The 22,493-nt window shown below is 56.9% G+C and overlaps 1 protein-coding gene across 4 annotated transcripts in view; it reads right to left on the reverse strand.

Annotated features, from left to right (window-relative positions):
• Positions 1-675: 675 nt before the first annotated feature.
• Positions 676-22,493, reverse strand: part of PFKL (phosphofructokinase, liver type) — a 44,118-nt gene continuing 22,300 nt past the window's right edge. For 2 of the 4 annotated variants that reach the window (XM_005303665.5, XM_065556209.1), the window contains 18 exons: positions 21,525-21,690; positions 21,218-21,262; positions 20,631-20,739; positions 19,112-19,207; positions 18,923-19,015; positions 17,954-18,079; positions 17,390-17,454; positions 14,388-14,451; positions 13,258-13,407; positions 12,827-12,897; positions 10,861-10,948; positions 7,739-7,891; positions 6,389-6,553; positions 5,281-5,342; positions 3,689-3,800; positions 3,142-3,241; positions 2,506-2,611; positions 676-1,990 (listed from right to left, as the gene is read on the reverse strand). In XM_005303665.5, the coding sequence (XP_005303722.2) occupies positions 1,843-1,990; positions 2,506-2,611; positions 3,142-3,241; positions 3,689-3,800; positions 5,281-5,342; positions 6,389-6,553; positions 7,739-7,891; positions 10,861-10,948; positions 12,827-12,897; positions 13,258-13,407; positions 14,388-14,451; positions 17,390-17,454; positions 17,954-18,079; positions 18,923-19,015; positions 19,112-19,207; positions 20,631-20,739; positions 21,218-21,262; positions 21,525-21,690 (1,919 nt within the window). In that variant the 3' untranslated portion in view covers positions 676-1,842. The remainder of the gene's footprint in view (positions 1,991-2,505; positions 2,612-3,141; positions 3,242-3,688; positions 3,801-5,280; positions 5,343-6,388; positions 6,554-7,738; positions 7,892-10,860; positions 10,949-12,826; positions 12,898-13,257; positions 13,408-14,387; positions 14,452-17,389; positions 17,455-17,953; positions 18,080-18,922; positions 19,016-19,111; positions 19,208-20,630; positions 20,740-21,217; positions 21,263-21,524; positions 21,691-22,493) is intronic. The other 2 variants (XM_005303666.5, XM_065556210.1) reach the window with 1 other exon arrangement.

Below are 22,493 nucleotides of genomic sequence, written 5' to 3' on the forward strand. Positions count from 1 at the left end.
AGTGGTCATTGTATGCGATGATCAGAGATCGAAGACTCTAAATGTGTTCCTATCTCTCCACCAATCAAAGAAAAAGCCCACGTGGGTGGTGACCTGTCAGCTTGTTTTCTGGGAGAAGAAGCTATAAGTATGGACTCAGGGAAAGCTCCTGGATCTCCGGACTCCTTGGACTCTTACAGGGAAGGGTACTCTGTGGTATGGGGCCTTGCCCATTATTCCTGGACAGCTGCACAGAGTGCTCAGAGCAGACGCCTAGCGCTCAGCAAAGGCCCACGGCGGGCTGCAGAGATGCCGTCTACATGCTGCGCGTGCGGCTGAAGCTTAGCCAAACCACGGCCTCGCCTAGGATTTCATGCTGCATCGCTGCCCTGCTTCCCAGCGAGCTAGACTCCGTGCTGAGGCCTCGTTGGGTGGGGTTTCAGCGTCTGGACGGATAAGAACACCACAGCACAGGGGCAGTGAACCAGTGACAGTGGGGGAGAGGGGCCTGTTTTCCAAATTAGCTCACCCTCTCTATGATCTACAGCCCTTCTCTCTCCATTCAGCACCACGGGACTCCGCCAACACGGAGAGCTGGGAGCCGTGCTCTCCCTTGGTCCAAGCCCCCATGAAGAAGAGCCACGCTGGTGCTCGGCTACACAGGCAGGGGCGCAAGCACCGCTTTCCAGACACAGGTTCAGGTTCAGCAGGTTTTATCGCTAGGAGACACAAGCAGCACCACAGACAGCACAAGACACGGACTGCACAGAGAACACCGGGACACAGCTACAGCCACGGTGACCACCCCACAGCGTGCATTGGGCATGGTGGCTCACGAGGAACATCGGCAAGGGCCGGGAAGGGCGCTGAGCGCCTCGGCCGTGCTAGGAGCCTGCGCTGGAGAGCAACAGAAGCCAAGCACTCGTGCGAAACAACGTCTTCTGGGTGCTGACTGCTCAGCACAGAGCTGAGCTGGGCTGGCGCCCAGCGCCCAGAGAAGACTCCCGCCGCCAGGAAGAAATGCAATTTAGCAAGAGTCCCATCAGAGGAGGCGAGCGGGAACATGCAGGTGACACACGTCTGCCAGGTTGGGAAGAACAGAAGGGGCTTTATTGGGTGCCTACGCAATGGCGAGAGAAAGCCACTGGGAAGCGTCTGCGGAGACCTGACGCTCATCCATGGTCCCTTCCAGTTCATTGCGGGTGACACTAACACCTTTGGCCATGTGAGTGAACCATGAAGAATTCATCAGACACTGAAGACATTAAGTAACGGGAACAAAATCCGAGTGTGGGCTAAAGGATCTGCCCTGTGCGGACTGGATGTGAGCACGCTCCTCCCCCAGACACCAGCCTCCTGGGCCAATCTCTTCAAACGGGACGAGCCCACCGGGAAAGCCTTACAGGGGCCTGGCTTGGGTCCAGACCCTGAAGGGTCTTTAGACACCTACGTCCCTCTGAAACCAATGGGAGTTAGGCACCTCAGTACCTTTGAGGGTCTGTCCACAGAGCTTGCTGAGAATCAGGCTCCTGTAAGGTGGCTCTAGCCAGGCACCCAAACCACTGATCACTGAATCATCGGTAGGCCTGGGACCCTGTAGCCCAGACCCAGCAGGGGAGAGGCAGATCACAGACCCGCTCTGCAGGCCGGGTGGGAGACAGGAGTGTTAACTAATCTCGGAGGCTGGTTGAAATCCCCAGAAGGCAGGAGATCCTGGGAGTCACGCTAGCCAGCGTGCCAGCACAAGCACCTGGTAGCCCCCGTCCTGGCACCGGGGACTGGGGTTCAGCTAACACTGTGTGGAAAGGCAATAGAGACACGGGGGATGGGGCACTACAGCGTCCCTGCAGCTAGGGGGCGGTGCTAGAACCCCTTCTCGATGCTGAGGGTGCGCCGGGTGACGTGCTCCATCTTGCCAGAGATGTACTCAGTCAGGCTGATCTGGTAGTTGGCCAACATCTTCAGCATCAGGCGCAGATTGAGCCACCACTGTTCCTGCGGCAGCCTGTGCCTGTGGGGGAAAGGGACAGAGATCAGCCCTGCACCGAGCTGGCTTGCAGCAGTGAAGGGTCTAGCCCAGAGACTCGTGCTCCTGGCAGATGGACAAATCCCCCCCATCCGGTGTTTCCAGCCCGCGAGATGTGCTTTCCCCGCAGCGGAACAGATGGCTTTGCAAAGGGAAACTGGCCCTGTCTTGGAAACCCCAGTAACCCCAGACTTTGAAATGCACCAGGAGCCCAGCGGGTGGAAAGCAGGTTTTCTGAGGGAGTCAGACAGGGGAGATCAAACCAGGCTGAAAGGGAAAATGAGTTCTGCTCTTGAGCTGGGGCGTCGCCCAGCCAGTTCTGTCCGAGACGCTGGGAACACTGCCGTCCTGGCCCATGACTGCGTCAGGCCAACTCCGGTCCCTGCCGCCAGCGCGTGACAGGCGCATCGCTGCTGGCTTGGCTGGCAGTGGCTCCGGCTCCCAAGCAGGCTGGCGCACTGGGAGAAGGGAACCCCCCTCGCTCCCAGCCTGGTACTCACTCAAAATCGGTGACTTTCTTGAGCTCCGACACGGGGCTGAAGGCCACCGTCTTCTTCCTGAGCCCGATCACGCAGGCTGAGTCTACCGAGTTTGCGAAGACGCGCCCTGTGGGACCACAAGTGGGGTGTTAGCAGCAACATGGACATAGCCACGCAGGGTCCCCCACCTCCCCTGCAGAGCGCTGACTAACCAGCAACACACCCCAGTCTCAGCAAGGGGCTTCCGGAATGCAGGGGCCGGCTTGCTGCACCATCAGCTGGGGCTACCTCGTAACGAGCCACTCCAGGCCAGGACTGACTGAGCTGTGGGGCCTCTGCTCCCCTTTCACCTCTATAGGCTATCTCTGCAGGCCACGGCTGGGGCAGGTTGGGACATTGCATGGACACTTTCCCATGCTGAGTGTGTCCCGCGGATCACCAGGGCTGGTGGGGCCACAGTTACCAGCCTGGCTCAGCCGCTGGACACTCGCCCGGGGGTTGGGGGGTGGTGGAGTGAAGCCTGCCCGATGGACCCCAGGGGCTCAGTGTCAATGCCTTGGCAGGCAGAGCATTCTCTGAGCCCAGGGCAAACACTGCATCCTCGCCCACATTCCCCGTGCCAGACAAGGCCTCCCCTTGCCGCGACACTCGACCTACCCTTGCGATAAGCCTCCTGCAGCTTCTCCGACATCCACAGCATGGCCTTCACCCCCAGCTTGGTGCCATAGTTACGGTCAAAGGGGGTCGGAGCTCCGCCCTGCAAACGGAGACGGGTGGCCCCACGGGGCACGGAATTAAGCCAGGAACAAAGGGAGCTTGTCGCACAGCTGCGGGGGGAGGCTTTAGGTGGGGGGGTGGGGGGTGGCATCTACTCATCATTGTGTAACGCGGGAAGTGGGTGCCCTGGAAATGGCCACCCGCCTCTGGGCCGTACACAGAGCATACAGCCCAGGCAGCTGCAGCACAGCATGTGCTGTGCTTTCGGAGGGGTGCGGCCTGCAGAGCAACACTCAGACCGGCTAAGCACGGTGCGTGGAGGCCTCCGCACTGCCGTGAGCGCAGGAAGACAGGGAAAGCAAAGGGGTGGCAGGGCCTAGAGGTGACTATGCCACAGCCTGTCCTCCTGAGCTGAACGGGAGCCCATCTCTGGCCCTAGCCGCCTGCCCAGAGGGTTCCCAGCCCAGCCGGGGCGGCTGCCGCCTACCTGCTGGAGGTGTCCCAGGACGTTGATCCTGCAGTCGAAGATCCCTCTGCCCTCGGACGAGTAGAGGTTGTAGAGGAACTCAGTGGTGTAATGTTCATGGCACTTCTCATTGCTTGGGGGAAGGCAAAGGAGAGCGCATTAGCGGGGCTGCCTCCCGAGATTCAGCAGGCCATGGTGGGGGGGCAGAGGATCCTACCCACAGCTTGCTGCGCCATGGGCAAAGCGGGGAGCTGCACGGTGCTTAGAACAATAAGCTATGATCCCAAATCCCAGCACGACCTGGTCACCGCCACCCCTGGCCGGGCTGTCTCTGAAACATTCCGCAGTTACCAAAGCTTGGCAGGTCAACAGCCCAGTGCAGGAAACTCCCCCTGCCCTGCGTGCCAAGCCCTGGCTCAGGGCCAAAGCCCTAGGCATTAGAGATGGAAGAGCACAGCGAGATCTAGCTCTCCCTCGCCCTACCTGTTCAGGATTGCCCCGGCTGTGTGTTAGCCAGCTCTTTGTGGAGCCTTGCTTCAAACATCTCACGGGATGGGCCTGCCACCTCGGCCTAGCCAAAGAAATCGTCCTGCTAGGGAACTTTCCCTCCTGGAGGCTACATCTAATTCATCCTGTTCTTTGACAGCCCCCTGAGGGACTTCTCCCCAGGCTTCCACCCACCAGGCACCAGAGCTGGTGAAACAGTCACTGCTCAGCTGTGCTAGATAGTGGTAGCTCCCCAGGGGTGGTCTCAGCCAGGCCGGGAGAGACCGTCCCCGCACTAGCCATACCGCACGGCACAGCCATGTCTCACTTGCTGACCCCTACCACCCGCAGGTCTCACCCCTTGCTCCTGCGGTCCCGTTTCCTCTCCCCCATTCACATGCTTTTTCCCCACTCTGGTTCGTCCCAGTATTTCCTGCCTATGTTTCTAACCACTGGGGGCTTCACTAGGCTGATTTGGGTTAAAGCTGAATTGCCAGGTTTGGAAATAAAAGCGTCTGAAGGCCGGAGGTCAGAGTTTCTTGTTGGCCCTCAAAGAGCTAAAGCTGTCTCAGCCCCCTAAAAACAACCTGGCACTTGGAATGCTGCTCTGCAATGGGGCTGACTCCCAGCCCCAAGCTCATGTCTTCAAACTGGTTCATTTAAACTCTTTGCGGTTCAACCGCAGCCGCACCAAAACCAATGTTCTCCACCCTTGCGTAGCGTGTTGGCTTCCCTTGAGAGTCCCTCCCTGATTCCTGTGTGCACGTGTAGCCATTCAACGGGCAGCAGTCGGGCTGCCTGGAGGGTCAGGGCTGTGTCCTTCAGCCGGCACACTCCTGAACCCTCTATGCTCCAAACGTGCATCCCATGGGGTACTCTCCTCAGCAGCAGGAAAAGGGTTAAAACTACTAAACCCTCCCCCCAAGCAGGATTTAAGCAGGGCCACCCCCCCTGCCCAGCTCTATGTCAGCTCTCCAGCCTGGCACTCAGGGGGTGCCGAGGGGGCTGGCCGGTGCCCCACGCAGTCTGGTTGCGGGCTGGAGCGTGGAAGCTGGGTTAGTTTCGCAGTGGTGGTGCAGCCTGCAGAGCTGCGTTGCCACAGAGAGAAGAGCCTTGGGCTGACTCACCGGAGCACCAGGCCCCTCTGAATGTCAGTCTTCATCTTCTCAGTCAAGTGCTCAACGTTGGCCTACAAGACAGACACAGGGCATGCTAGTACAGCACTCAGCACCATCCCACCACCCAGCACCTGCCTGGCCAGGGGCTTCCTGCCCCATAGAAGGCCCTTAGCCCCACTCTTGCCTTCCCTCCATTCAAACCTTCGGTGCAGGGCAACCCCAACCCAGAAACACCCTCATCCAATCAGCATTATCTCCTCCTTCCGGCAGGGTCCAAACAAGGGCTACAACTTGCTCTCAGGCAGGGAAAGGAAGCTGATCCGAGGGGGGCATCTCCTCTGTCCTGCGCTAGTGCAGCCATGAACAAACCTTGGCTGGCCCCTAGGTATTGCCTGGGGGAAGGGAGTTACCAGGGCTCATTCCACTGCCTCCCTGGGTGAGCTGTACTGCTAGGGCCTCTGGCGAATAATTTTCTCACCTCCCTGATGGCCCAGGCTCTTGAGACCCTTCACCCTCTGCATCAGAGGGACCCAGGGAGCCTATGCTTGTAGCAGGAGGTGATGCCATCCTCACGATGGGAGGTTACCACACCAGCCTCTGCCACGGGGCCTTTGTGAATCCAGCACTCAGATTCAGATCTGATGAGGCAATGAAAGGCAGCCATTTGTTTTCCTCTGCTACCTCATGGTCCTTGGGCCCAGGGATCCCTATCAGACCCTCCCAACCCCATGTCCAGCACCGTGCCCTTCCCCGTCACATCTACAGCTGATGTCCTCACCGAATTCCCACTGGCAACCCCCACGCTTAGATCTCCTCGGTCCAGCGAGTGAGTCAGAGATCACGGCTCTCTCTTCCCAGGAACCATCCTGCGCTCTCTCTCCTCCCTTTAATTAATGGTGCTGCAAAATAATTACACGTGCTACGTCTGCCCCACGTACTATGTCTGCCCCAAACACACTAAGGGAACGCTGGAGCAAAGCCACCTGCTGCATGCTCTTCCTGTTCCTGTACATATCATGTGGCCGCATCTCAGTCTGGCCCACGTCACACCCACAGGGAAGGACACGCCCAGCTCTGTGCAGAGCGTATCTCCGCGGGAGCCAGAGAGCGAGCTCACCTTCAGGTCGTGAATGGTGAAAGGATCCTCGTAGACGTAGGCGGCGTCCGCTCCCACGGCGATGCCGGTCACTGTCGACAGGTAGCCGCAGTAACCCCCCATGGTCTCCACGATGAAGACGCGGCGCTTGGTGCCAGAGGCTGACTGCTTAATGCGGTCACAGCTCTGTGCCCGGGAGAGAAGAGAGGGCTCGTTAGCACAGACGTCAGAATTGGAGCAAGTATGGGATCCCCACCCCTGGTCATGGACAGCTGGCAAGGAAAACCAGCCGTGGGTCAGAGCCATGTCTGCTGTCATCCTGAGCAGACAGGCTCTCCTCCTCCAGCCTGGCAGCCGAGGATAGCTTGGCCCTTCACAACCCTTACAGCGCCCCTGAAACACTAGACCCAACTTGGATGCATGCTCCAGCAGGACAGGGCCCTTGACCCCTGCTTCCAGGCAGCACTCTGCCACTGACCGGCAGGTGTCTGCTCGGAATCAGAGCAGCTCTGGGGTCCAAGCCCTGTGCTGGGGAGGACCCCGCTGTCTGGCAGCCCGTGGAGCATGGCGGGGCCCAGGCTGAGCGGGCAGAGGAAGGGGAAGTGCCCCTGGGTCCCCTCCCTGCGCGTAACCTGGTGACACAGGCCTGGGCCTGTCTGTGTTGGAACCTTTCTGGCTGGCTTAGCAGGGTGATGAGCAGAGCGTCTAGCCAGCGCGGGGAGGGAGGACAAGGCCCCACACAGCGATGGGAGGAGGAAGGGGCTGCTTTGGGGTGCAGGAGGCTGTCGAGGCTGGCCCCAGCAGGAGCCTGGGTCGAGGCAAGGGGTGGGTCTCTGTGCTCTATGTGGGGGGTGAGCGAGTGCTCCCCAGGCAGTGTGCAGAGGGGAGAGGGGGAGGATGGGGCTGTGTGGGTGACCCATGCTAGAAATGCAGGGGAGGGTGGGCAGCCAAAAGGCACCGCCTCCTTCCCCACATTTCCCTGTTCAACAGGCTGCAGGTTTTTGTGCTGATGGCTCCTAGCTGCACTGTGGAATTTGTCAGGGGGTGGGCAAGAGCCCCTGGAGCAAGGGGCCTGGATGCTGGGACTCACCCTGCACGGGGATGCCCCATGCACTGGACCACAGAGTCATGCTTGCTCCCTCTCTGGCCCAATGACGTTGGAAGCAGCAGCAGCCTAGCTGCAAACCTCAGGCTCTGCAGATTGCAGTGCTGGTCCCAGGGTTATCTAGGTAACTACAAGCTAGACACTGCGAAGCTCAGCGTCACGGTGCCCAAGCCCCTTTGCAGATCCGGGCCTGCGATGGGAATGCATCTCCCAGCAGTGACATGTCTCCTGCTCATGCCTCCCCCCCGCCCCCCGACTTGCCTCACCTCCATGGCAGCATTGACGGCTGTGTCGCAGCCCAGGCTGAAGTCCGTCCCAGGCACGTTGTTACTGATGGTGGCCGGGATCACGCACATGATGATGCAGAGCTCCTCATACTGCCCTCGTGCCTCGACCAGCTGCAGTACCCCCTCGTACGCCTGCAGGGGGCAGCACAAGTGGAAATGTCACGACACAGCAGAGACTATAACCCACCCCCAGGGCAAGGCCAGTTTGATGCTCCGTGAATTGACATGCTCACAAGGGTGCTGGGGGTTAGCAGAGACTCAGATCTCCTATCTACCCCCCAAAGTAGCAATGCGCATACAGCAGGCACAGGAGCTCCCCAACTGCCTGCTTCAGCGTTCCGCAGGGTAAGGCCTTTGGGATACGGACTGTCTCTGTTCTGTGTGTGCCGCACCTAGCGCAGCGGGGTCATGGGCCATGGCTGGGGATCCACAATATCAGTAATAAATAATAAATAATAATACTAGTGCCAAGCTCAGCCACTGGCTTTCCCTGCTGAGCCTGACAACTACTAATCCCAGTGCTAACACCAGCTCTGTAGGCCTTTGGGAAGATCACTCAACATCCCTTCCTAAAATGTGGCTGCAGTGGCTTGGGGAATCTCTCAGTGTAGAACTGATTTTGTGAACTCTCTATATAACTATCCCTCAGCGTATATTGAATCAGCCATCTGCTAATGGGGTCTGTCACATTCCACCGAGACCTGGCTATAACAGGAACAACGAAGAGTCATTAACCTTCCATTCAGGGGGAAGCACCCTAGAACAAAGAGATGGCTGCAGCAGAGGAGACACCAGTTCCCCAGGATGGCTGCAGGAGGTGGGGTTGAAGCAGTGGAAAATCCCCAGCAGAAATGAAGGAACAAAAACAAGGAGTGTTATGAGTTGCTGTTAAAAAGGAATATGCTTGCTGGGCGAAGAGGGACCTTCTGATGGCTGGAGAGCAACAAGGTAAAGGGAGCTTATTTCAGGAGTCAGAGGAAACTCCACATTCAGGAAGAGAAGACTGAGCTAGAGGAGAGGGGTCCCAGAGGGGGGGAGCTGGGACCCCAGAAGGCACGGACCAAAATCCAAGGAATGCTCAGAGTTGGGAGGACCCTGAGGGAGGGAGTGGCGTACAGGGCTTTCTTTGTTTGCCTACATCTGTGTATCTCTTGTGCTTTGTCTATCAGTAAAGTGCGATTGGTTTCGAAATTCTTCTGCAAAGTCTCCATGCAACTTGCTCCAATTGTCGTGTGTCCCTGAAGGGTTAAACTTAAACCCGAGTGTCCATTGGGGTGGAGCTCTAGGGAGGGTGTCCTTGAGTGACTGGGCTGTCTTGGGAAGCCAGCACTGGTCCTGGGGGCTCAGGACAGCTGGGCCACAGTGGCCTATTCCTTAGAAGTGGCATCAGAGTCTTGGCCTGAGAGGCCAGAGCCAGAGAAGGTGGTTGGAGCTTGCCCAGAAGCAGACAGATCCAGCACGTGGGTCCAAATACATCTCTGTGGAGGGGCCAGGACGGGGACAAGTTAATAACACATACCTGCCTCACATGGGGGTTGTGGGGCTCCATCAGCTGCAGAGCACGTCAGTGCTATTCTTACCTATGACTGACAGGAGCAGTGACTGCTGCCATGACTCACACCCAGACTCCAGGCACAGAGCGTAGGGGCAGAGCTTTACCCCAGCTGGTTTAGAAAGGAGGCTCATGGGCCCCCGGAAGGGGAGAGAAGCATCCTGCATGCAGTGGCCTAGAGCAGGAGCTGATGGAGTCTGCCAAGAGAGGGTGCCTGACTCGAGGCCAGGTTACAATAGCACCCAGCAGACCCCAGGGCCCGTGTCTCACCTCACACCAGGTGCATTTTGCTAAGCGCATGCTACGTCCAGCTTGAACGGGTTCAGCCTTTTGTGATCTTCTGACCCCAAGCAGGATAGCTGTGGTCCCTACCTCACAGCGTGGGGCTGGGGTGTACCCAGGCAGCTCCTGCACATGCACAGTGTGTCCAGGGCCACATTGAGCACCCACATTTCCCAATTTGGGATACACACATCATCACAGAAATGGGCCTGTGGCTAGAGCACTAGGCTGGAACTCAGGAGATCCGGGTTCTAGTCCCAGCTCTGCCACAGACTGCCCGTGTGACTTGGCCAAGGTGCTTCATCCATCCAGGCCTCAGTTCTCCATCTGCAACATGAGGCTAGAACACCTTTGCCTGGTCTGTTCAGAACTGTAAGCCTTTGAGGTGGAGACTGTCTCCTACCATCAGCATGTCTAGTGCCTAGCAGCGGGGCCCTGATCTCAGCTGGAATACTAGTACAGTAGAACCTTGAAGACCCAAACACCAGAGTTATGGACTGAGCGGTCAACCGGACACCATGTGGAACCAGAAGAACGTGATCAGGTAGCACTGGAGACCCCCAAAAAAGGCAAATACTGTACTGTGCCTGCATTGCACCTTAAAGGTAGGCACATCTGGGCTGCCTGTTCGCACCCTCACCCCACGCATGGGCAGCCATTTACAGCTAGGAGGTGAAGATGCTGAGGTTCGCAGGCACAGCAGTGAGCCCCTGCTGTCAGCCCGAGCCGGCAGAGCAGGAGCAGCGCTGGCATCTGTGCCCCTTTCCTGTAAGCTGTGGATGCTGGTTTCATCCCCTCCCCTTGGTCGGGAGGGGGACAAGCTTGCAAGCTCAGTCTGAGCCCAGGAAAGAAGCTACTGATGCTACAAGGAAGGCGCTGGGGCAGGACCTGCTGCTCTTGTGGCCAGAGCCTGGACTGGAGTGTGAGCTGCTGGAGTCGGAGGCCGAGCGGCTGCCGGCACGCTGGGCTCTGGAGGAGCATCTCAGTTTTAAGGGGCCACAGACTGCACTGCGCAGTCACTGACACCACAGTGCCCCAGGGTGCCTCACTCCTCACCCTTGCAGCCAGGGGGCTAGACCCAGCTGCCTGTCCCCACCCCCACGTGCGGGGCTGCCGCTTACAGGTAGGAGGTGAAGACACTGTTCAGAGTTCCGAACAACCTCCATTCCCAGGGGGCCGTAACTCTGAGGTTCTGCTGTCATACAAAATAATTCACCAGCCCCCTTTGCCCAACAGACCATCGAAGGGGCTGGCAGCCTCACCCCACCTCAAAGCCTCCAACAACAAGGAGGCCGTAGATGTTGAATTTCCGCACGTTCTCCACGATCTTTTCCAGGCAGGTCTTCGGAAGAGTTCTGTAAAGCGAAACAAGGGGGTGGCTGAGTGCAGAACGTACCCTGCACACCATGCTGGTTCTACAGCCGGGAGCTGGGCTGGCCACATCCAGGGAAGAACACACACTAGTGAGAAGGAACTCACTTCATCAAGGGACAGTCACCTGAAATCTCAGCCCTGACTGGATGGCAAGAGAATTCCCTCCCTGCCACCCAGTCATTAGTGCTTAATGGCTATTAGCCAGGATGGGCAGGGATAGTGTCCCTAGCCTCTGTTTGCCAAAGCTGGGAATGGGCGACAGGGGATGGATCACTTGATGATTACCTGTTCTGTTCATTCCCTCTGGGGCACCTGGCATTGGCCACTGTTGGAAGACAGGATACTGGGCTAGATGGACCTTTGGTCTGACCCAGTGTGGCCGTTCTTATGTTCTGTTCAGGATGAACAGAGCAAGGATAAGGTGAGGAACTTGTCTGGAAATATGCTCTAGCTCAGCCACAAGATACGGGCTTGAAGCAGGTACCACTGGGTGATGATCTCTGGCCTGTTTTATATGGGAGGTCACACTAGATGATCACAGCAGTCCTTTCTGGCTTTCACATCTATGACAGAGAGGTCTGCATAGGACAGTGGCATCTGGCTATTGCTTGGGACACCCTTGGAGAGAAAGTCTCTCTCACAAGAACATGAGCAGACAAACACACAACACACCCCTTCGCCGGGTCCCAGAAGCATGAACTGCACTCTTAGCACCCCAGGGAGCAGCGAGACCACAGGGATCGTTAAACCCACCTGCTCCTAGTCTCCCAGGGGTGCTAGCAGCTGCACTCACAGCTTGGTTTGTCTGGGCTGGGAGTACACCCTCACCCACCGATAAGGATGGCGGGGAAGCCAATCTGCCAGCTTACTGAAGGCTGTTCTGCCAGCCCCACCCTCCAAGCGGAGCAAGCTCGGCCTCAGACTCCAATGCTGGGTAGCGCAGAGGGAGCGGGTCGGGTGTGTTTCATCTCTCACTTGGGTTATTTTCTAGGACACACTGGCAGCCTGGGAGAGGCCCGGCGACCATGCTGGGATGCACCAGAGCCACAGCTCGGTGAGAAGGTACTGGGGACCGTCCCGGGGCCTGGGTCTCCCGCCGAGCTCTGCAGAGCTGCGGTCCTCCTAGCGCTGAAGCAGACGCTCCTTGCCAGGCACAGCTCCGCGCAGGACTCAGGCAGGCTCCCCAGAGCTGTCACCCAAGAGCCCACATCACACCACGTGCCTGGGGAACAGTGTGGAGACGGGAGGGAGGAGAGAAGCCTGGTGACGCAGCTAGGCCCTGGGATCTCAGGCCATTGCACCAGGACACCTGACAACTGAGCCCCAGGGTCTGATTTGCGCCTTGTGCAAAAGGGATGGACAACACAGGCAGCCTGAGCAGGCAGAGTTTGCTCTCATTCCACACAGGTGCCTGCAGCTACCCTATGAATTCACAGCCGGATCGAAGGGACGCACCCTGCAGCAGGATCCCAAGAGGCCAGTTGCTCCCCCCGCCTCCCATTTTGGGGAAGTTTCCTTTTCACATGGGGCCTTTTCTTCTCTCAACAGCAATGGGAGATGTTGACTCCAATGAACCCTGGAGTGACCCCTAGGCTGCAGTGGGGCGACCCCAGGCGTGAGCTGGCAATGGCTCTGCTCTGGGATATGCAGCAGGCAGACCAGTTCTAGACACAGGTTTTGCTTCAAGGAGATTAACAGGCGTTTGCTCAAAGTACATGTGAGGCCAGCCCTACCTCAGTGGGTCATGGAGTTTCAGAAGCTTGCGCTTGGCCCCTGTCTCTCTGCTCCTGCCCTGATACTTTTCATTGTGCTTAGCAGCAAGCACTGCTCAGATTCGCCACCCCGTCCGTGGCACTTACCGCTTGGTGCCCAGCATGGACCCGCCGCGTCCCAGCCAGCCTGCTACGTCGTGCCAGCCCACCTTGCGGATCTGAAAGGAGCAATGTCTTGGTTCATGCTGACGACAATCCAGCCTTTTCCCATTTGCTCCCAGCCTGGCTGCCGGGAAGCTTGAGACACCCGTCAGCAAATCCCCTGGCTCTGGGCAGTGAGATGATGGCACGTTTTGGAGGGGGCGCGTGAGGATGGAATTTGGCTGCTTACGCTCTCCGCGCTGGCTGAGCTCAGCCTGCCGATCTCACTGGACGGGGCCAGCTTACTAACGGCTTGGTGACGTGGCAAATACTCGCCAGGGGTGTTAATACAAAGCCACCCGAGTAGGTTCCCCAGAGGCACATGCCGATGTCTGCCCCCAGCTGCCCCTGCCCGCAGTCAAACTGGAGAGGTGTACCTGCCCCTTCGACAAGCCTTCAAAGCCATCGTTCACCACGTAGACCGTGTGCCCCTGGGAGATCCCGATACGCACTGCCGACCTGACAGCTGCGTTCATGCCGGCCGCCGGGGCGCCGACGTTCAGAATCGCCAGGCTGAAGTGAGTCTGCTGGAAGGGAGACAAACAGCACCAGTCGGCACAGACAGTGGCAGCAGGGAGAGCACACGCGTGCCCGGGGCACTGCGGCACTGCCACACCACACGCCAGCCAGCCCCAGCCACATCAGCTGAATGGCACCAGGGGCACTCTGCTCCATGACCCATCGGGTTTGTGGCTCCAGGGATCACTGTGACCACAAGTTCTCTGGATCAGTCACTGTGGGAGGGGGTGTGGCCTCCTGGCAGCCCCAGGAGCCGCTCAGCTGTGGGCCGGGGTGCTGGGAGAGGCAGCCCACCCTTCCCTGCTGCAGCTGCTCACCAGCTCCCCACTGGTGCGGGAAAGAGTGCAGAGTGGGTCTTGCTGCACCAAGGCCTGTTCTTTGCCAGGCTGCGGGAGCCCCAGGGAGAGCAGGATCAGACACTGACTGGCTCTGTCTGTCCCTAGGGAGCCCCTAGCACACTTGGTTCCCCCTCCCCCGCCCAGCCCCCTCCAAGGACCACATGCTGCTAGGAACAGCCAGCATGCAGCTTCCGCCACCCTCTTAGCGAGATCTCCATCCCTCTTAACAGGAGGGGTTTCCGTCATTGAAAAGCTACCTGAGCTAAGAGTGAACCTGGGCTCTGCCTCCTGATGCTTTTGGGGGATCTGGGTGTGAGATTGAGACCAGGTCTGTGTGCGCATCCAAGGGTGGGTGTGTTGGTGCATGCATGCATGCGGGTGTGTCAGTGCACCCAGGTGGGTGAGTCCGTGCATGCAGGCGGGTGAGTCCGTGCATGCATGCGGGTGTGTCAGTGCACGCAGGTGAGTGCATTGGTGCGTGCATGTGGACATGTCCGTGCACGCGGGTGGGTGTGTCCGTGTATGCATGCAGATGTATTGGTGCATGCGCGTGGGTGGACACCTTTTTTTAGTTTTCAATAACTTGCAGTCTATGCTAGATTAGACCCAAGAGCCCAAGCACTATCTGCACCTTCTCCCCCCTGACTTACCTTTTCATGGGCTGTTTTCTGGTGTGCCAGGAGCTTGTAAATGTTCCAGTTATTTTCAAAGCTCCTGGAAAGAAAACCACTCTCGATGAGCCAGTGACCCCACACCACAATCACATCGAACCCCACCTGCAGGATCCACTCCAGAGTTAGCGATCAGCGCCAAGCTGGAGATCACAGATTTAAGCAGGGAGGGGACAGGGCCATGTGCCTAGGAGAACAGCTCCAGGGTGTCAGACTGTAGGAACTGTAGGGGGGTTCCAAAGAGGATGGAGCTCGGCTGTTCTCAGTGGTGGCAGATGACAGAACAAGGAGCAATGGTCTCAAGTTGCAGTGGGGGAGGTCCAGGTTGGATATTAGGAAACACTATTTCACTAGGAGGGTGGTGAAGCACTGGAATGCTTTACCTAGGGAGGTGGTGGAGTCTCCTTCCTTGGAGGTTTTTAAGGCCCGGCTTGACAAAGCCCTGGCTGGGATGATTTAGTTGGAAATTGGTCCTGCTTTGAGCAGGGGGTTGGACTAGATGACCTCTTGAGGTCCCTTCCAACCCTGATATTCTATGATTCTATGAACTGGGTGTTCGGAGGGGAGGGGGGCAAGGGGGTAAGGCTATGCCGATTTACTCCAGCTGAAGGGGGAGCTAACGAAGTGTGAGCCCCGTATCTCGGCTAGTTGTGCGTCTGCATTCCCCAAGGAGGGAAGGGCTGGACAGTTGATGTCATTATGCTATTGTACTTCCAGAATTTAAACTAGTGTTTTTCGTTGCTTGTGCATGAACATGGGACTACTTTGAATCTCTCTCTCCCAGATCCCAGTTAATTCTCCCATTTAGAGCAACCCCCTCCCAACTTTCATCTTTCTTAAGGCAGTTTTGGTACGTTTTAGTACTCACAGAGCCTTGGGAAATGGCAAAAACATCTTCCTTTGGCTAAGTGAGTGTTAAACTCATCAGAATTCCGGGTTCCCGCCTTCTGAACAAGATTTTAAATCATGGTAGCTGAGTGAGAACAACTTCGCTTTGGGGATTTTCTAACAGAAATGCTGACTAGTGCCACGTGCAGATTTGATTGCATGGGCTGTGCTGCTGATTAACTGCCCACACAACTTTGCTAATGAGTGAAGGTTGCCGAGTGGTGCCTCATGCCCTTCTGGAATGAGGAGCTCTGCTACACAAACCAGGCAATACAGGGTTAAGGAACATCACACACAACCCAAGCACAACCTTAACTCTGCCCCTGGGAGCTGGCAATAGCCAGTGCAAATGGCACACTCAGGCTGATGCGATGAGAAGCAGCCACGAAGAGTGATCAAAAGAACCTGTCATTGTCTGTGTTGTGTTGCACAGATCTGAACTGCAGCATTTATCCGCATGCCCCCCAGCTGCGGTCGCTGTGCTAGCAGTAGCTGTACTGAATGGAGGAGGGAGCGAGTTGGCAGAGCTGTTGCGGTGACAGTGCACGTGTACCGTGAGGATCAGGGCTGCCCTGAGCGCTGGGAGCTGCAGGGTGTGTCAGTGGCAGGGCACAGGGACTGCATCATGGGACTGCTGGCGCTCTGCTGGCAGAGGTGGCAGTGGTCTCTGGACTTAGCACGGGGTCAGCGAAGGCAGTATCTCAGAAGGGCTCCTCAGGGCCAGGGCGAAGGGGAGGGAACAGCAAGTTGGGGGGGTTGTGTGGAGCAGGCTCAGGCCGGGGTAGATGGCTCCTGTTCGCCGTGCCTGGCCTGAGCCCAAGTGTCGTCTCAGCAAAGCGAGGCTGTCTGTCCCCCGCAGGGCTCGTGGGCCGTGTCCCCTGTGTGTGCAGAGCGCTGCTCCGGATGCCGGCAGCAGGCTGGGACCTCGCCTGCTGAGGGCAGGGGAGGCTGCAGTGCGGGGCTGGCGTCACTCTTGCTCGCCAGCTGCTCTTTGCAGAGGCAGAGGGTCAGCTGCCCTCCAGATGGGCCCCGCCCACCGGGCGGCCAGAGCCGTGCTTTAACGACGCTGCTGCAGTCCATTTCCTTGGTTTTCAAAACAACTTCTCAGCCCCTCCCCATGTCCCACGGCCCAGCTATCCCTCTGCCCGGCCTCTGGCTCTGTGGCAGCGACTACCCAGCCCCAGCATGCCCTGGCTGCACGTAGCACCCTCACTGCCCTGTGTCATCTGCTCGTCACCCCTCTCTCTCCCCCGCACAGCCTTCCTCTCTGTGGGCAGCAGGCGTTGGCAGGGAACCCGCAGGGTGAGGGGCTGGGCAGAGGACACGGGAACAGCACAGGGACTAGCATGGAGCTGGGAGGGTGGAGGCGGGGGGCGTATTTTGAAAGGGGGACAGAACTGAGGGGCAGGGATGTGGAGGGGTTGGGCGGAGAGCGATAAAACCTCCCCAACCTTGCCCTTCTGCACAGCTCTGATCCCCCCTTCCCACCCCACTTCTCTCTGCACAGCTCCCACCCCCACCTTCCCTCCACCTGCTCACTCCCCCAGTGCCGCGAGAAGGGCCAGGACCAGCTGAAGGCAGGGAGGGGCGGGAGAGTGGAGATGCAGAGTCCCTGCCCCTGCCCTGGGCCTCGTGCACAAGCATTTCACTCCCTTGGGCGCGTCAGTTTAGCTCTCACCTCCCTGCAGTTCCAAATTTCACTCTCAGTAACTGTCAGCATCGCTCCCCCAAAGAGCCAGGGGTGCAGGGCACAAGCTGAGATCAATCCCAAGGAGTGAGATCGGTTTGGGGAGGATCAAAGCCATCGCCTGGGCCCCAGATGTGCACAAAAACATTAGAAGAACCAGGTGATTTTGTAAATACATGATTTCTTGGGGGGGAGGGACTGTAGCTTGGAAATCCCTTGCTCAAATGACCCCAAATTTGCACCATTGACCCTATCCCACATCCCCATGAGCCACAGCAAGTTTCAAAGCAATCTGAGTGAGCATGTGCATTGTACAGTACTTAGAATAGTCATCTTAAAAAAGGTGAGTGACTCTCAACCGTAGCTATTGCAGAGCTGCTGCTCCACCATAATCAGGGTGCCTCACCTCCCCCGGAGCTGGATTGCCTCTTCGAACCTCTTCTCATCCATCGCTTTCTGCACGTCCTTTGTCTGAAGAAAAAAAAAAAGTGATGGGGAAGTTTCAGTAAGAAAGAAAAACCCACGTAATTCAAGGGAAGTCAGCTAAATGTGAGACACGGTTGAAAATGAAATTACACTTGGCAGATTATCTCTTAGTAACCCCTGAGCCTGGCTAGGGAGCAAACAGGGCAGAACAAGGCCAGAAATGGATTCTCTCTCTCACACACACAGACTCAGGCTTTGGACGACAGCCGAAGGGATGTACTGGGACTTTAAATCTCTAGATACAGGGGATCTGTGTGTGTGAGACTCTGCATTGCTAATGACACATAAACCCCCACCTGCGCATAGCTAGAACAGACCCCCAGATACGCAGATCTCTGGGGCCATCCTCCATTTGTTCTGGACTCTCGAGTGCTGTTTCTCCCTTGCTAATTGCTGTCATGTGCACAGCAGAGTACAGTATAAAAGAGAGGGAGGCCAAACTGAGCAGTAGAACTGTTCACCCAGAGCTGCCCCATATACTCACCACCTGGACGCACTCCATCAGGGGCAGGCGGACAGACTGGTTCCCGGAAAGGCTCACCACGCAGGCGGGCGTGTCAGGCGTGGCCTCCAGCAGCGCCATCACGGCCTCCATCCCCATCTTACTGCTCTGTGGAGGACACAGTAACCTTGGTATGAGGGCTGATTCTCTAGTGTGGGCCCGCTGCTGCCACGTGCCCTGCTGCATGGCTCATGCCCACCTGTCAGAGGCAGCCGTGCTAGTGGGGAGCCTCGTACAGACACGCTAATGGGAATCGGAGCATCACGTGGGCTTGGCTACACAAAACACACCACGTACTAAGGAGAGACTGAGCTGGTAGGGCACAAATGTACCTGAGGGCTGCTGCTGAAAGATCCCGCAGCCACCCAGATCTTCTCCCAGACCCCCACATGCCAAAGAAACTTCCAGGGAGCAAGCCCCTGCCCCACACATACACCAGAGGAGACAGGTGCTGCTGCAACTCCTGCAGGGGTGGTTTTAATTCTGTGCTCGGGTGTTTCCCCCTTGTTAACTCACTTCCCCACACAGGTATCAGAGCCACGGGCCACTGGACAAAGCTCCGGCACAGCCCCTCGGAGGGGGCAGGGAAGAGATGGGTGGATTCTGTGGCTCAGTGGGTTTGTTTCTCTAATTTAGATGATTAGGATCCCAGATCGTTACTAGGCTATTTAAGATTAGGACAGTTAGCAGTGGATTAGGAGGGGGCCGGTCTCTGTTCTGCACAACAGGGTCAAGCACCAACGAACGCTGCACTGTATGTGTGACTCCAGGCATTCCCCCGAGCCTGTAAGCAAGTGCATCTCGCATTGGGAACCTTCCAGGGGCCCATTTCCTGCTCACCGTGCTGGGATTTCACCCTCCCAAATGCAGGCACACCAGACCCGTCGCTGCGATCACACACAGGGCCCGCTTGCACACAAGTCCCCTCTCGGCCAAACCGATTGTACCTACCAGCACGCGATCGAACGCCGAGGGGGTCCCGCCACGCTGCACGTGACCAAGAACGGTCACCCGGGTGTCAAAGCCGAGGCGCTGGACAACCAGCTGTTCAGCAGAGAAAAGAGAGTGGGTTTGTTACAGGCCAATGTACTTCCAGAGCCCGCCAGCAAAGGAGCGTGTGCCCCAGAGTGCGTCACTTACATCCTTCACGTAGCTGGAGGAGATGGGTTTGCCGTTCCTGTCGATGGCGCCTTCAGCGATGATTATGATGTTGAGCCGGGACCCTCTGCTGCGCGTCTGCCACAAGAGAAAGAAACAGCCAAACTTAACCGGAGCTGGCAGGAGCAGACAGACTGGCTCCGCTGGCTGTTCAGGGAGCTCACTGGTGCTCAGCACTGATCATTTGCTCCCTTGCCTGGAGCAGGGAACTGCAGATTCCTTGGTAAACTGATGGAGAGGATGCACCGTGGCTGTATGTTTCTGTGCCCTTTGCTAAAACGCAGTGACATCCCTCACTCAAGTCAGGGAGATCTCTCAAAATCTTCTCCAGCCACTGCAGCTCAAGGCCAGAATCCCGTTACCCAGCAACGTGCCACCGCACCCCAGGGACACAGCATGGCACTGCCCGGTCTGCAGAACTCTAGAAAGCAGCCCCCTCCTCCCCACGGAGCTCCATTAACTTCAATAGGGCCCTGCCTGCCAGTTTCTCTGGGCCTCCCCTGGGCACGTTTCAGCTGGATTTGTATTCAGCAGCATATTTTGTTTAATTAAAGAGACGGCTCAACCCTCTTGAACTCCTGTTGGCGCACACACTCCCCTTCATGCACCGGCTCCGCTAGAAATGCCCAGTTCAGCCTTCAAGAGGGGTCAGCTCCTCAGCTCGGGGGAATCGGTGTCGCCTAGTGATTGCAGCGGAGCCGTTCCGATTCACAGCAGCTGGGGATCTGGCCCAAGCTGTTCCTAATATGAGAGAGGAGGGCACAAGAACTAGGCCAGGCCCAGAGCATGCCCACTTGTGGAAACCCTAAAGAGGAAGGCGGGGGGACTCGCCCCATCAATTGGCTTTGTCTGAAGACACTGTTACCATCACGCTGTCTAACCCAAAACAATTACAGAAGCTGGTTTTCAAGGAAATGAGCCCGTAGTGGAAACTCTAGTGGAAAAGACAAGGGTTGTACACAACCGTGTACATGTACATCGTTGTGTGCGACTCGGTGGGGTCCATGTGGGCAGGCAGATCTGCTGGCATGGAGCAGAGTGCAGGATTGGGGCCCTAATATAGGTGTGCACCCTATTGAGGGGTGCCCATTATACAGTTAACAGAACAAAGGACCAGAGATCACGGCTTGGTAAAGGACCAGTGAAGACAAAATATTAAGCATTTGAGTCAGCCTTGCCCACACGCTCCATGAGCATTCTTTCCAAGCACCTGAGCAGCCTTCTGGTCCCACAGTGGTTTTGAATTGAAATTTACCAGGTGTTTGGCTGAGAACATTGGACTGCTGATGCTAAGAATAGACTCCTGCTTTGAAATGGGGGTGTCACTTCATTAAGATCCTTTTTGCCCAAGTGGCAGGACTAAGAGAAGGGCAGATAAAAAGGAGAGACCAAGGAAGAAGAGTAGAAGCTTGGAGTGGCATTTCTCTCTGGATTCCCCACCAAACCGAGCTCACTTCCCCAGCTGACAGAAGATGATTGCCGCGTCCCAAACAGCACTCACCTCCCCAAGCCTCTCGCACATGAAATCCTCCCAGCCATCCTCAGGAGGGGCCTCTGGGATGAAAAGCCAGTCAGCACCCGAGGCCAAGGCAGACACCAGCGCCAGGTACCTAGGGAAGCAGACTAGGGAGGTAAGAACCGTGTGGCTTGGGATCGAAACAAGTTCAGGCCTCTCATGGCTTGGGAGTAAGCATGAGAAATCCTGTCCACATGACAGCACCTGACAGAGTTAGTGGCATGGTTAGCTTGCAATATGCCTTGGGCCTGCACACACTACGGTTATGTTGCTAGTAACCACAGAGGCTGGCAGCAGTCTCCTTTCCACCAGAGCAAACCACTGCATGGTTCCCATTTGCCCCAGGGCGCATTGCTGATTAGGGACTTCTCTTGGCTCTTGTGTAGTGCATTCCACACAGCCCAGACCTTCCATTGCCCTCAGCACCGCTTCCTCCCCTCCTATCCAAAACCCACTCTCTTCCCCTCCCGACACTGCCAGCACCCATCCCCACCACACACCCCCGCTTCTCCCTCTCTCCCAGACAGCCACCCTCGCCCTCCCACCTCCGAAGAGTGGGGGCCTCTCCTTACCCACAGTGTCTGCCCATCACCTCCAGCACAAAGGTCCGCTGGTGGCTGCAAAGAGAGAACGAGGATCAGAATTTGGAGAGTAGTGTCTCTCTACAGCAAGGCTCCTTGGCCAGAGTCAGGTTCAGTCATCAAAAGGCCCCTCCCATCGCATCCCCCAAGAATCTGGGTCAGAGGCAAGGGCTGTGCAGCGCTGTGTTACTGTTCAGTACGGAGCTCTGGCCCTGCCGAGCTGGTACACCCTCCTGTACGTTCTGTGAGAAGGAGCCGGCAGAGAGAGGAGGGCAGCCGCGAGGGACTCCCCGCTCACCTCTGGGCTGTGGTGGTGATCGCGTCGATCACCTCCATGATGCGGTGCAGCGCAGAGTCCGTGCCGATCGTCATGTCGGTGCCACAGAAATCATTGTCGATGGAGCCCACCAGGCCGACGATGTTCAAGTGACAGTATTTCTTAGCCACCTCCTTGGTGATCTTACCTGGGGTTAAACACAGAGAGGCTGCAGCAATCAACTCCTGACTTTCCCTGCAGAGCAAGACACTGCTCCGGCTGCGGGGCAGAATGGGCCCTGCTTATGGGCATGCAAAGCAAGCCGTTACTTTGACAATACATGTTAAATCTAGGTATCCCTGTTCTGCTTGAACAGTGTGACTGGAAAAGGCCATTGTCCTGAGTCTTCCAAGCCGTTTGCTGCAGACAGCAGGAAGCAGCCATGCAGCTCCCAATTGCTCCACCAGAAAAGCAGATTTGACAAGTTGCAGTAAGGAGAGTCATATAAAAAAAAAGACCAGCCTAGAAATTGTGGTTAATTTCATGGTGATCTCCTCTGTTAGGCCTTCAAAGCCATCAAACCAACTTCACGATCACACCCGCTTTCTTCCTGGATCAAACAGAGAGCTGCATCCTGACTAACTCCTTTTTGATATAATTTCAAGACTTCAGGCTCACGTTCATGATTTAGACTTCGCACCTAAGCCCACATGTGCCTTTGCGCAGAGAAAGGCAGAACAAGAACCCACAGTTCGAGCTGATGCCAGGCAAGTTTAACAGTGAGGGCAATTCGCCATTGGAACAGAGGGCCAAGGGACATCTCTTGATGTCCTCACATCCGGACTGGAGGCCTACCTGGGAGACGCTTTAGCCAAATACAAGTTATTGGGCTCAACGCACTGAGTAAATGTAATGACCTGTGATGTACAGGAGGTCAGATTAACTGATCTGATGGTCCCTTCTGGCCTTAAAATCTATAAATCTGATGATGTCTCATGCTCAAGCTACTCC

Source organism: Chrysemys picta, chromosome 9 (genome assembly GCF_011386835.1).
Source record: "Chrysemys picta bellii isolate R12L10 chromosome 9, ASM1138683v2, whole genome shotgun sequence".
In the NCBI taxonomy this organism is placed as follows: domain Eukaryota; kingdom Metazoa; phylum Chordata; order Testudines; family Emydidae; genus Chrysemys; species Chrysemys picta.